Here is a 14256-nt window from a genome sequence, read left to right on the forward strand (position 1 = left end):
AAGTTCAGAGTTTCAAAGCAAATAAGGTGAAGCAGATGTCTACCTTTTGCTAATCTAAAGAATAGAGTGTAAAGTTGAATTGAACAAGATATGCGGAAACTAAGGTGTTACCTTTGCTGGATGTATAAAGAATAGCTTGCAGATTGTACGTTTTAATTACAGCTTTAGCTGAGGCAGGTGCACTGTGACTTTTTTGTCATCTTAGGCAAAAATGCTGCTTATGGCACGTAGGTGTGAATTAAACATGTTCCTTTCTTTGTTTCAATGTAGATTGCTCTACAAGTAGATCGTTAAAAAAGTAAAACTCATCAGAATCTGATATGCAAATGTTCTTATTTCCCATTTCTTAGTTAATGGTGAGTCATCTGCCTCTGCACCAGAAGCTGGTAATTCTTCTGTCTCCGAGGCAGTGGTGGTAGGTTCAGCAGAAGCTCCCATGTCTACAGATTGCACTAACACTACAGTAGAACCTCAGTCAACAGCAGAAGCAGCTAGTTGTTCCGAAAGCCACGCTTCTACATTACCTGTTGTGTCTGCTGGACTAGAAGATACAGCTACAACGGACTGTGTGCAACCTAATGCCAGAAACAGTACAGCAGCAGATGCAGCAAAACCTAGGGAATCCTCCTCAACCTCAAGTGCATCCGGAGAGCCTGTAAGACAGCAGCCTGGTAATGCCAGTACAGAACCTTTGCCACCAGGGTATGTGGGCTTGATTTTAATACTGTAATTGTGTTTGGTCTGAATGTGTATATAAAGAAACAGCAATTTAATTCCGTATGGAGATTGCCAAATGCAGATCAGTTGGCTGAGAAGGGGTTATTTGATCTAAAATGGGGTTTGTACTGTGCTGCTATAATTGGCTAGTAGCTCATGCCCCAGAAACTAGCAACTGATCACTGATTTGCTGAGACAGTAATATGATCTAAATAGAGGAACTCTTGGGCATTATGGATGTGAAAGCTTTTCATTTGATCTATTCAAACTTATTTGGGTTATAATTCATTGCTCCTTCAGTTCTTAAACTATAAGAATGTAGTAGGAAGTAAGATACAGAGAAGTGAAAATGAGTAAAATAGTCTACAAATACTTGTAGGTACTTGCAGCATAGGAATATAACCGATAATGTTAAAAACAAAGATTTGAAGTTTCTGTATATGCTCAGAATAACTAGAAACTGTTATTTCTATGAAACTGTCTGAGACTACTGCTGTAGTCCTAAACCTTAAGTACACAATTAAAGATATGCTTAAACATTTAATAAAAATATGATACATGTTCCAATACATATATCAATCTTAAACAAAACAAACAAAAAAACGAATGCTTTCATGTTTGGGTGAGAAGGTGTTTTCAGAAACTAACTGAGGATGCTGAAATTTCTTTGATATTTGAAATACTAACTATTTTAGCATTTTTTGAACACAGACAGTTTATTCCCAAAGCGTATATAATTTATGCCATTGCAGCTGATCTTTCTGAGAGCCTGCCTTGTATTTGCTCCCTCTGAAACAGGTTCAGTAAGTAATTAGGGACAGTTCACTTGAGCTTCTGCATTTGGATAAACATGAAAACAGGAATGTAGAAAGACAGATGTATGGTATGTACTGTGTAGGGAAATACTACAATTATTATTAAAATATTATTTGCTTCTCTTTTATCACATCATAGTCTTGCCATTTAACCTCTTGAACTGCAGAAAGCATTTCCAGGAGTTTTATAGGATACTTTGTAATAGTGAGGAAATGCACATCAAATTCTGTGAGTAGCAAGCAAGATGTTCTGCCTATACTTTAAGGAGCTAATTAATTACATTTATAAGAAAAGCATACATCTAACACAAACAAGGGCTTCGGTTCATTGTCTAATCCAGTTTTCCTCTCCCATTTAGAAATGGCATGTATTGTATTACAGCAGTTCTCAAGAGCATGAAACTTGAATTGCTTGTAATGTTTGGTCCTCTGTCCATCTTCATTGTAAGGGCTTTGCAACTAAAAGTGAAGAAGTAATCCCCAGGGATATCAGATACAGAATTTACCAGGATAGGAAATTATCTAGCCCGCATTTCAGGTTCACTCTGACACTCTGAAAGATCCTGTTGTTTGTTGGGTATAAGGAACAGTGCTTCAAAATGTAGATTACCTTTTTTTTTTTTTTTTGTGAGAGGCAAGTACTTGAAAATGCAAAGAATGTCTCTAAACTTTCTGAATTTAGTTATTTTAGCATACAGACTGTGTGTAGTTAATTACTTGGCTTGTTTTCAGATACCTTAAATAGAATTTGGAAATGTTTGTGAATATTGATGTACGCTCATTTTACGTACCAAGTTCCTTAAAGAAATTTTCATGGTGATACCAGTTCCAGCAGGAAGCAGGAAGTAAATGATTTTTATTCTAGTGTGAGTTGTCTTTGGTGTTTCAGAATGAGTTTTGGATCATTGTGTGTTCATTCAATAGCAAAGTGCTTTTTTTTGCTTAGTGAGAAATAATTCCTAAAGAAATGCTTTCACCTTGACTTATATGGAAGTCTTTTTTGTCTTGAAGATGGGAGCAAAGAAAGGATCCTCATGGTAGAACCTATTATGTTGATCACAACACGCGAACTACAACATGGGAAAGACCACAGCCCTTACCTCCTGGGTAATGTAGACTTTTTTTTAAATTTAAATCCGGTAATAGTACTATTTTTATGTTGTTGTTTGGTTGGTGCAAGAAGAACTACAGTCATGTTTTTAGTAAGCAGCTCATTGAAAATATGAGCTGCTTACTAAGAAATAGAAAATATGAGCAGCTCGTATATATTAAGAAACCTTAACTTTCAGTTAGCTTAGAATTGTGTTAATTTGCATAAGTATATTGGTGTATATATATGTCTCATTCTGATGACTTGTTCAAATGTAGCTGCTAAATTCTGTTTTTCTTCCTTTAAAACGTAAACATTAAAAAATGAACGCTTTACCACCCTTATTTAGATGGCACAACTCGCTGCAGTGCTCTTGTTCCTGACTTCTGATTCTCAGAAAATATGGTTGTTTATTTTGTGTGTGTGAAACCTGCCAACTTGTTCATGGTCACAGGAAATTGCAAAGTTAAAACTGAGGTGACAGAAAGAGCTGAGGATGCTATTTCCTGCAGTCTTGTTTGCTCAGTGTATTTGTTCTTCTACCAATGAAGCTGGGGAGTACTTTTGCATGCTTTAGAAATTAAAAACATGACTGTCACTCTCATTAATTCATTCAAATACTATCTAGGAACTTAGCATAAAGAGAAAATCAGTTATGTGATGGTACTGAAAAACATAACTGTTAACATTTGTGTTTCTTGGTAGCTGGGAAAGAAGAGTTGACGATCGCGGAAGAGTTTACTATGTGGACCATAACACCAGAACAACAACATGGCAACGACCAACAATGGAATCAGTCAGGAACTTTGAGCAATGGCAATCTCAGCGTAATCAACTGCAGGGAGCTATGCAACAATTTAACCAACGATACCTCTATTCGGTAATTTTTGCATAAAATTTAGACATGAATAGAGATATAGGTATACTTCCTGTTTGATTTTTCTAAAATGCTTTAATAACCATTCAACCATATGTGTTATATTTCTCATCAACAATTCAACTGATTCTGTTCACAAAGTTTATAAGAATCATCATTCAAGAAAAAAAGTACTCCCTTCTGAATCTCCTTCATAACTTGAGCTTTGTGGACTGTATGATACTTAAGACTTTCAATGACTGTAGTAACAGGTAAAAGTAGAGCACTCCCTTAACTGAAAAGGAGTGTAAAAGATGGGATTTGGGCATTTTGAATATTAAATGTCATTCAGAACTTCCCTAGTGATTAGGAGTCTCTCATCAGTACAGGTGTGGTAATTCTTTTACTTTGAGCTCATTTTGAAGCTAAGTCACCTGGTTCATCTCTGGAATTTCTAATACAGCTTTCCATTTCTCTCAGATAGTTGCTTACTTAACTGTTGGAAGAAAGTATCATGAGTAGCTTCAAAGAAAATATTTCTTGAGACAGATTTTTTTCATTTCTAATGAGATAAATGGGATAGTTGTTTTTTCAGCAGTTAAAGATGATGCCTGCATGTCACTTTTATCCTAAACACTTTATTGTAACTGTTCATTCTCTTAAGTCTCTAGGATAGGATCTTAATTTAATTAATGATAAATTATGCTTTAATCAATTTAATTAATGATAAATTATTTTAATTAATAAAATTAATAAATTAATAAAATTGATAAATTTAATTAATGATAAATTAATTTAATTGAGTTGAACAAATTCAACTTGAAGCTGGAGTGCTTTGAGAAGAAACTGTTGCAGTATAAGTCTGAATCAGCATCATTTTGACTTCTGGACCAGGACTCTATACATCTGGATACTTAACTTTCCTTTGAATTTGATAGACCTCAGATATCTCAGAAAACTCTCTTTTCCTGACCCTGAGATTTATTTGGTTTTGAGCTAGATTTATTCTGTCTCAGAGTACAGAATATACATGTCCTTTCTGACCTTAGAATCATCAAATTAGAATTTTTCAGACAGAATATGCTTGAAGGAAAATAAAAATAATTGGACTGCTTGCATACTATTTTGCATCTCTTTACAGTTCTATTTTTTAAGTACTGCATCAGTTGCATACCTAAAACTCAAATTTTTGGGGGGAAGAAAAAATTGAAATGATATTGAAGAGAATGTGAATGCAGGTTTTTTGTTGTTACTGTTTTAATTTAAGTGGTGCTGTATACATTTCTTTTAGAAATGTTGTGGTCAAACCACAGGTAACTTCCTCTGGTGACACATCAGAGCTCTGCTTATATAGCAGTTTATAAGTGAGATTATAAATTATTTTTTTGGGGGAAAAAAGTGAATTAATCCTCTTAATAAATGATGGAATATTTCAGCTACCTTGAATAGTCAAAGCTAAACCATATGAAGAAATTAAAGTGGATAGAGTATAGTTATTTTAATTACTTTTACTTTTTCTATTGTGTTCTTCTCAGTGGTACTTCTTTCAAACTGGGGACTGGAATTATCTTGCTTTTGATTTATATGCATTTCTTTCTAGCTTCATTCTCTTTTGTTGTGTTGTCATAACAGTAGGTAGTCCTTTTTTTTCTTATAATCTATTTTATGGAATGTAGCAGCGATTGTATTACTACGTACAGACTTAGTATTAGTTTATCCTCAGCCAAATCCATTGTTACTTGCACCCAGTTGTGGAGTAGTTCTACCTGGAAAGACTACTTAGATATTTCAAAATATTTAATATGAGAGAAGTTGCTTCAGACTTCTTGCTTCAATTTTTTTTTTAAATCTCTTAATAGGCACATAACTAGTTGCAGTGTAACTTGCTGAAGTTACTGGTTTTTAATACATTTAACATCCTGCAACTATATGCAGTCAAATGAACTAAAAAAAAAATAATAAAAAAAGTAATATCTATAAGTGGAAAAAAACTTCCATGAAATGAATACTTATCCAAAGTAAGAGTTGTTTCTTTTTTTTTTTTTAAAAAAAAAAAAAAAAAAAGCTTGGAAAAATTAATATAACTTTATTTAAAAAACGCTGCTTACTACTAAATGATAGCTGTTAGAAACATTCAAATGTTATTGTGTGTTTACTTACAATCATAGTATTGGCTAGATAGAACAGCCTTCTTCATCCTTTAGATGGTTACCTCATATCAATTCAAAAGCTCAAAGCATGCTGATGTGTAAAATTATTTTTGAATGTCATAGACTGTTTTCTAAGGATGGACCTTCATTATTAAAGCAGAATAAAAGACACTGCTTGTTTACTATTTTAACATCTTAGTTTTAATATGCAGCATACAGTGCAGTACCATGTAGAAATATGAATTAGCTCAGAGAGAGACTAGATACTAGAAATAATGTGACATATTAATGAATGCTCTACTTGGGTTAATATACTGTGCTGCTTTTGTTATTGAACCTGGCTCATTGAAATGGGGCCACTGCCTAGCGTTACAGTTTGTTCTGTAAATGTGCATTAGCCAGCAGCCACATATAAACCTTTGGGCCCATTAAGAAGATCAGAAAACTCTGAATCATACCACCATTCACATCTTTGGCAGATAGCATTTTTTGTTCTGTGCTATTCTTCCTATACTCACCACAGAGAAGTCTTTGGTTACAGGGTCATTGTGACTGTATAGATTCCAAAAGCAGAAAAGGCTAAGTGCATTTGTTGATGAGATGGTGGTAATTCTCTCTTCACATCTAATAGCCTGATCTTGAGTGTCCATTGCATTTTCTTCTAATCCTTGCTCTGTTTGTATTTCACAGGAAAACATGAAAAATACTGTAGCTTTTCTTGCCTGAATTTGGTGTTTGTAAACTCTTAGATGGATTTGAGATTTTTGTATTGCTAATGCTATTGAAAACCAAAGCAGTATTAGCAGTAAGGTGATCCTTTTAGATACCCTTTGGAAAACGTAGATTGGTTTCCACTTATCAAAATTTAATTGTGCACAAAAGAACAGTAACACGTAACTAGATAGGTGAATTTTCCATCCAAAAAGTTATAGGGGGTGATGCTTTTGATTATAAATTAGAGCATGGATCCTGCAGTCTGGGGGATTTCTGCCTTTTGTATTCTCTTTATTCCTTACATTATATTCCTGGGAGCTACTGGGAGACTTTTGCAAGGTTACAGTTTATTAGAAGTTTAGCATAGTTCATAATAATTTAATATATTTTTAAAAATAATTATTTTTCCCCTTTTCACCTTATTGTGTGTTGGTATAATTTTAAACATCTGAACATTTTAATGGAATGCGACTGTTTTTCCAAAGAACAACAAAGTTTGAAAACAGCTAAACACTCAGAAAAGACATCTGCTATTGAGGAACCAAAAAAAAAAACACCTATATTGGCAGTAGTCATTGTGCTTTCACACTTAATTTCAAATGTTAATTAAAAGTAAAGCATATTCTTAAACAAGAAGCACTGCTTATATGTGTTTTCATAAAACTGTTGTGAACTGTACATCTTCAAGATCACTGGCTCTCTCAGGTTTGCTCTAGGAAGGGAAGGGATGGTATGTGGGGTTGGAAGTAGTGGAGGCAAGAGCACAAGTGATATATTATCACATAATTATGCTTTTCCGTAAAAACAGACTAAAAATGGCATGGTGTTCAGAATGCACAGTCTTCAGAACTCATGGTAATATTGAAACACATTATGGGAAAAAGAAAGGTGAATAATACTTGCCTAACTGAATGTCCTTTTGTTTATAAATAGGCTTCAATGTTATCAGCAGAAAATGATCCACTTGGGCCTTTGCCACCAGGCTGGGGTAAGTTAATTAGCCGTTGATTTCAGGAAAGGACAGTTAAAGAAATTTGGAATGCAATTGTTGTATAGTTTATTTTTGGTTTTGTTTGCCTTTTTTTTCTTTTTTCCCATAGAAAGGAGAGTGGATTCAAATGATAGGGTGTATTTTGTAAATCATAACACAAAGACAACACAATGGGAAGACCCTCGAACTCAAGGGTAGGTGTGTAAATTGACTGCACAGAAAAAGATCTTGCTTAACTGTTATTTTAAACGTCATGACGTGGGGGGAAAAAGTACTCTCTGCAATTTTTTTCTGCAGTTTACAAAATGAGGACCCGCTTCCAGAGGGCTGGGAAATCAGATATACTAGAGAAGGTGTGCGATACTTTGTTGATCACAATACTAGAACCACCACCTTCAATGATCCTCGTACTGGGAAATCTTCTGTGTAAGTGAGAAATTAAGTGTAATCTCAAATGTTTTAATTTGTTGCAGTTTAATGATGAAGTTCTTCTCATATTGGAAAACAATCTATGTTTAGCTAGAATTGAACAATAAATCAAGAGCAAATCATTGTCCTGTAAATCAACTTTTAGCCTTTAATTGTCTTTTTTTTTCTATGCCACGTTTCACCGTACTGCTTTAATGTTAAATAGTTTTTATACACTGTTCAAATAACAAGATTGTATTGGCACTATAAATTGAGAGGGGAAATAAGGTAAACTTGTAAATTCAACTAATATAACTAATAGACAAATTTTTCAAGGAAGCAGGAAATGATTGTGAGGAGTATTGCTTATAGTTACATATTCTGTAGCAATATTAATGCCTCAGCAAGCAAATTCGGAATACTTCTCTACATTTTTATATTAAAATCTTTTTTTATTCTTTTTTTTTTTTTTTTTTTAATTGGTTAGTCAGAAGGATTGACCCAACTGATGTGTACCTGTCTTAATGTTTTGTGTAGAGCTTACTGGATTTACCTTTGATGTGTTGGTGGCCTCCTTTTCAAAGAGCCTATAGATTAGCGTTCCATAAATTTCTTCATAGTTCACAAACACCTGAAGCCTTCATTGTTGATCCTTGATTTTTTGTTGATCTTTGGGTGACTATAATGTGACTGAGATCATACTGCAGTCTTTCACTTCAGCTGTCTTTCCTTTTAGGTGTCTTTCCTTAAGCTGTATTCTAATTTTTACAAAATTGATAGGAATTTGAAATACTCAAAATCTCTACCTTTCTTCCAAATTTGGTAAATTTGCTATTGTCTTTAATAACAAAAACAACAACAAAATAGGTGTGTGTTGCACAGCCAGCGAATGGAAGACTGGTCAATCATCAGCTGCTTTTTATTTCCTTGGGAAGCTATATAAAAAAGAAGTCAGGGCATATATTAAGGATTTTCATTTGTTGATTGTGTCTTATGATCACAGTTTTTAATGTATTATTGAAATCTGCAAGCTGTTGTTTAGTGTTGAATGTGTTGTTTGACATCTGTGTATTTAATGCATCTCAAATATATTCCCTTACAGAAATAAAGGGCCACAGATTGCTTATGAGCGTAGCTTTAGGTGGAAACTTGCTCATTTCCGTTACTTGTGTCAGGTACTGATTAAGTAATTGTTTACTTTTTGAAACTATTTGAATTTACAGTTATAGTTTCTGCCTTTTAACACGATTACCTTATGATTACAGTCCAATGCACTGCCAAGCCATGTGAAAATCAATGTATCCAGACAGACTTTGTTTGAGGATTCCTTCCAGCAAGTAAGCCTGCAAAATTTGTTGTCTTTATGTTTATTCAGAAAAAAATGTAAGAACAAAAATAGCCATACCTAGTTCAGTCTAACAGTCCTTCAAGCACAGTAATCTTCCTCTGGTATTAGCCAAAGAGGGGCAGGGAGGTTAGGGAGGACTGTAAGAAAAGAAGTAACGTATATGTTAACTTTAAAAAATATTTTTTAGCTCCCAACTGTTTATAATTCAAATGTTTTTGAATTGGGTGTGTGGTTTCTGGTTATTTATTAATCATCAGTGGATTTCTATTTTGTGACCTTGTCTGTGCTTTTCTTGTTAATTTTTTTTACATATACCACTTTATTTGGAAATAAAGATTTCCAAAACTGAACCATATTGCATACCATATTAACCTAAGCACATCATATTTGCTTTTCTTTCTTTTTTTTTTTAATGTGTATATATATACAAAACAAAATGTTTATCTTTTCCAATTAAAACTGGTGCTCTGCTTTACCCTTCAAAGGTTAAATCTGTGTAATTAATGCTTATATTGAACTTCAATCAGTAGCAAGTGTATGCTCTCTCCTTTTTCTTTGTAACAATCAAAATGCTTGTTGTATTTGTTCCATTGAAACATCTTGAGAAGGATTCTCTGTAACCAAGCAGTATATCATTAATGGGAGCAGTACACTTATTTTGGATTAGAGGAAATCATGTTATTTGTATAAAAGCAAAAATATGTAATATGTCAGATGAAAAGCCTTTTAGCCTATTTTCCTTCAGGAGTGGCTGGTAATGTATACCTTTGGAAAAGTGTAAGAACAGTGTAACAACCATTTAGTGATAATTTCCCCTACTTGCTATCAGTGTGCTGCTAAGGGATTTTGAGTCAGAGTTTGATATTTTTGTATTCAGTTCATTAACTCAATGTTTCATGAGTTGGACTAATTGCTTTTCACATCTGTGTAAACATTTGGCATATGTGGGATATCTGTACCAATTAAATAAAATCTGAATTTGAAGGAGCAATTGCATTGAAAGTGCATCATCTATAGTTTATTACAAATTTTGATTCTTTTAATAGATTATGGCATTAAAACCCTATGATTTGAGGAGAAGATTATATGTTATATTCAGAGGAGAAGAAGGACTGGATTATGGTGGCTTGGCAAGGTAAAAGAAAATTTGTTTAACATAGGTGTTCAGTTTTTATTAGCACTTTAACCTTGATTTGTAATGTTATTCTGTTAGCAGAGTAGCTGCTTGCTTTTGCTGTGTCACCCTGGTTACTTCTTTAGCTCCTGATAATATATTAAGAAGGCAGAACTGGCAGAACTGGCAAACTGGCAATTGTTACGGGTTATGACCTTGTGTTAGAAAAACTGTGATCTCAGTTATTAAGTTCTTTGACAAAGACTGATGCTTAAATTGGCTTTTTTTTTTTTTTTTTTTTTTTTAATGCCAATTAATTGCTTTTGACTAAATTATTTCAGGAAGTTTCTACCAGACAGTTCATCTTTCCTGAAAATTAAGATAGTGGAAAAATAAATTCTTTTGCTTACTTAGAGAAAGTCAAACAAGCAAATACCAGATTGGGGCTGATACATGCAGACAGGATGTAAACAAGAAGAGAGTTGTGCAGGCATAAGGTAACAGCAGAGGACTGTGTAGGCTGTACAGGAATGTGCAACAACTAGAGCACAAGTTGGAAAATCATACACAAAGTGTGTTCTGTTGCCCATATAGAGGATAACCAACCACTCATTACTGCTGTGAATCATTTGACTGAAATGTTACCTTTAGGATGAAAATTCATTACTACTGCACACCCATGGAACTAGACACAGCCATAGGTGAAATTTCCTTTTTTTTTTTTTTTTAATGTAAATGTGTTCTGTTTTGATTTTGTTCTCTATCTGTGTAGCTAACTGTGTTATAATGAAGTTCAGTTAAAATGAATAGCATTTTCAAGTAAGGAAATATGCTTCAGACGTTTGAGCTTTGGATTAATGGGTGCTTATGCTTCTGAATTACAATAGCACATAGGCTTTTTGGATAGGCTACACTTTTTGCTTTGCATGCTTTTGTTTTGTTTTGTTTGGTGTTCCTATCATACTGACTTTAAGTGTAAGATGGTAACCAGGAGAGTTCAAGTAATCTGTTCCAGAGAAATGGTGTTTTCCAGAGAAGTAATGTTAGATTAACTTAACTGAAGAGTATTAGTCACAACAGGTAGCAGAATAATTTAAAAAAAAAAAAAAAAAAAGTAAGTAGTATAGTTTCATAGTTTAAGTAATAAGTTTTACCCAAGATTTTGAATGTGAAACTGAGAAACATCAAGGATCTCGTTGTAATTTAGCTGAGAATTCTTAAGTGATACTGAGTATGTGTACTGGCTTGCTAATTTACTGCATTAATACAAATACAGAAAGCTGATGCACATGATTTATTGTCCTGTCTCTTAGCAGGCTAAACTCTGTGTGTTCCCTCCAGATGTTTACCTTCTCTTTAGCAGGACTAACCTGATACTTTATCCTGTGGCTAGTTCTGGCTGTTAACATGAAAAATATATTGCTTTTATTAACTTCTTTCTGATGACTAATTTCTTTGAATCCTCCCTTGCTATCTGGCTTTGATCTAATTTAAATGCTTATTAAATTTGATATTGCTACACAGAGTTAATATAACTGCCTCAGTACAAAACTTGCATAGAATGGTGTGCAACATTCTTGTGCTTATTAAAAGATGCAAAAAACACAATAGGGTTATGGTATTCTGGTATCCTTTTTTTTTTCTTTCTTTCTTTTTTTTTTTTTTTTCTTTCTAAATGTCCTTTGGGTTGGAAGCATACAGTCATACAGTAGCAAGTCACGATCCATGACTTGAGTTTCACAGAACTGTTAGGAGAAATAACCCTGCAAGCTTCTAATTTTTATTCCCTGATTTCAGGTAAATACAGGGATAGAAAAGGTATCTATTAAATGTGACAGCTGAAGGGCATTCAAAGAGAATTCTGTTCCTGCCACTGTTACAGAACAGACTTTTGTTTTTTTGCAGCTTTCCCCTAGGTCTGGTTATTCAGTTTCAAGTATTTAGGGTCTGATACTAAAGTTCCTAAAAGTCTTTGGTTATATTAAAGATACTATAAAGTGACAAGTATTGTAAAAATCAGCTATCCTGACATGGAAATACCAGATTCTATTATAATTTCAGGTCAGTTGAGTTGAAAGATACGAAATCGGTGAATAAAATGTATTAGTTAAACCTCAACAAAAACGTATTTTCACATTGTTGTGTCCTATTGGCTTAGCTGATGCATGGTAATTTGTTAAATTGCTGTAACTTGGTGTATGTTCTGCTGTCAGATTGGGAAAGGAAATAAGGGGTTCTGTTTTATTTTACCTAAGTTGCTTATATTTTTTAATAGAAATTTGAGTTGTATGCAGTAAATGCAGGCATAATGAGGATAAACGGTGTGTACTGGTTGAGGCAAGGATTCTGTAAGCAAAAAAGTTACTAGTGTGCAGCTAAAACCTATCTATGACAGTGTGTTCTAGGTGACAACAATCGTTTATAAACTTTGGAAACCATGATTTTGTAACATTATAGATTTTAATTATGGATTTCTTTTATATTTAAGAAGTGTATAATACCTTATTTCTTCTGTGATGGTAATTCTGTTCATGTAACTTTTCTAAATTTGCATATGTTTTGACCATTTTGCTAGTTTACCAAAGGGGAATGGTGATAAACATTTGTATCTGATGGTTTTTATGTGTATAAATGTTTTTCTTTCCTTAGAGAATGGTTCTTCTTGCTTTCCCATGAAGTACTGAACCCTATGTACTGCCTATTTGAATATGCTGGCAAGAGCAACTATTGCCTGCAGATAAATCCAGCATCAACAATCAATCCTGACCATCTTTCATATTTCTGTTTCATTGGGCGCTTTATTGCCATGGTAGGTTAGATTTTTAAGGTTATTTTTTGCTGTAGCTGTACATTTATTCCTGAATAGTATTTGTTTTTCTGTTTTTTAAAGGTTATATTAATCCCAGGAAATGGAAGATTAAGGCATGTAAGGTTATTGACCCAAAACATTTCCTGAGAGTTAAGTCTCTTAACCACTGAATTTTCCTGGGATGGTGATAAAAGAGAATATGACACTCAATATAACATTTTATTGTTGTCAATTAGATGTGTGTACTTCATGCAGACTGTTGTTTGATTGTATGAATACTGATGCTCTGAAAAATGTGACTAGTATTTTCCTTAAAAAGGCTCTTCAGTTAGAAATGTTTTGCAGTACAGTGAGCCTTAAATTAAACATGCTTATTTGGATACAAAGGTCTCATACCGGGGAGGGCAGAAGCTTGCAGGGAGCTGATAGCATCCTGATGCACTGCCATCACGTTTCTCTTGAACTGAAAACTGAAGAGGCATATCTTCATTCCTTCTGGTATCACTGAGCCAAGTGTCTGTGTGTCTTGCTATACCACGGCACATTTCTTTCCCTCCATCTAGTGATACGATCTTCTTGCTATGTGATCATGATGTCTACAGGTAGTCCCCAGTACCTTCCTAGAAATGGTGAACAGTGACACCAAAAAGAGTAGATGAGGTTTTTTGTTTTGGTTTGGTTTGGTTGTTTTTTTCAGATTTCATAGAGTGGCTTGGGTTGGAAGGAACCTCAAAGATCATCTTGTTCCAACCTCCCTTCCGTAGGCATATTGAAGATACTGTTGTCTTCTCCTATTGCTCGGGCTTTTTGCATGAAATCAGAACAAGTGTGAGTGAAGTGTAATTGGAAAAATACTTTTAGAGTTAAGATAAGTTAGGCTGGGGCTGTTTCTTTTGCTTTTGTTGTAGTTTCTTCTTGACACATAAGTTTGTTCTGTTTTGATGGTAACACCTTCAATTTCGAAGATCTTATGGCCAGTTTCCCCATTTAATAACGCTGCAGAGGTATTGAAATAACCACAGACATTTTCATCTGAAACTGGGTTAAATGGAATATCATGCATATAAATGCATATCGTATATTACTTTGTGTACTCTATTAATTGTGTTACTCTATAACAAAAAGCTGTTAAATGCGATTAACTGATAAAACTTAAATGGTTTGCTCTAAGATTACTATAGCTATTAAATGAGATGAATTAAGAGCCTACTTCTGAAAAACAAAACAAAACAGGAAGTCATATG

At 33.9% G+C, this 14256-nt stretch overlaps 1 protein-coding gene across 4 annotated transcripts in view; it reads left to right on the forward strand.

The window, feature by feature from the left end:
- WWP1 (WW domain containing E3 ubiquitin protein ligase 1) overlaps window positions 1-14256 on the forward strand; it is a 61787-nt gene that overhangs the window by 37542 nt on the left and 9989 nt on the right. For all 4 annotated transcript variants that reach the window (XM_084508681.1, XM_084508682.1, XM_084508684.1 and 1 more), the window contains 10 exons: window positions 351-702; window positions 2544-2639; window positions 3328-3502; window positions 7276-7330; window positions 7443-7527; window positions 7631-7759; window positions 8844-8916; window positions 9007-9078; window positions 10136-10224; window positions 12853-13012. In XM_084508681.1, the coding sequence (XP_084364807.1) occupies window positions 351-702; window positions 2544-2639; window positions 3328-3502; window positions 7276-7330; window positions 7443-7527; window positions 7631-7759; window positions 8844-8916; window positions 9007-9078; window positions 10136-10224; window positions 12853-13012 (1286 nt within the window). The remainder of the gene's footprint in view (window positions 1-350; window positions 703-2543; window positions 2640-3327; window positions 3503-7275; window positions 7331-7442; window positions 7528-7630; window positions 7760-8843; window positions 8917-9006; window positions 9079-10135; window positions 10225-12852; window positions 13013-14256) is intronic.

This window comes from Aythya ferina (genome assembly GCF_964211825.1).
Source record: "Aythya ferina genome assembly, chromosome: 2".
Lineage (NCBI taxonomy): Eukaryota > Metazoa > Chordata > Aves > Anseriformes > Anatidae > Aythya > Aythya ferina.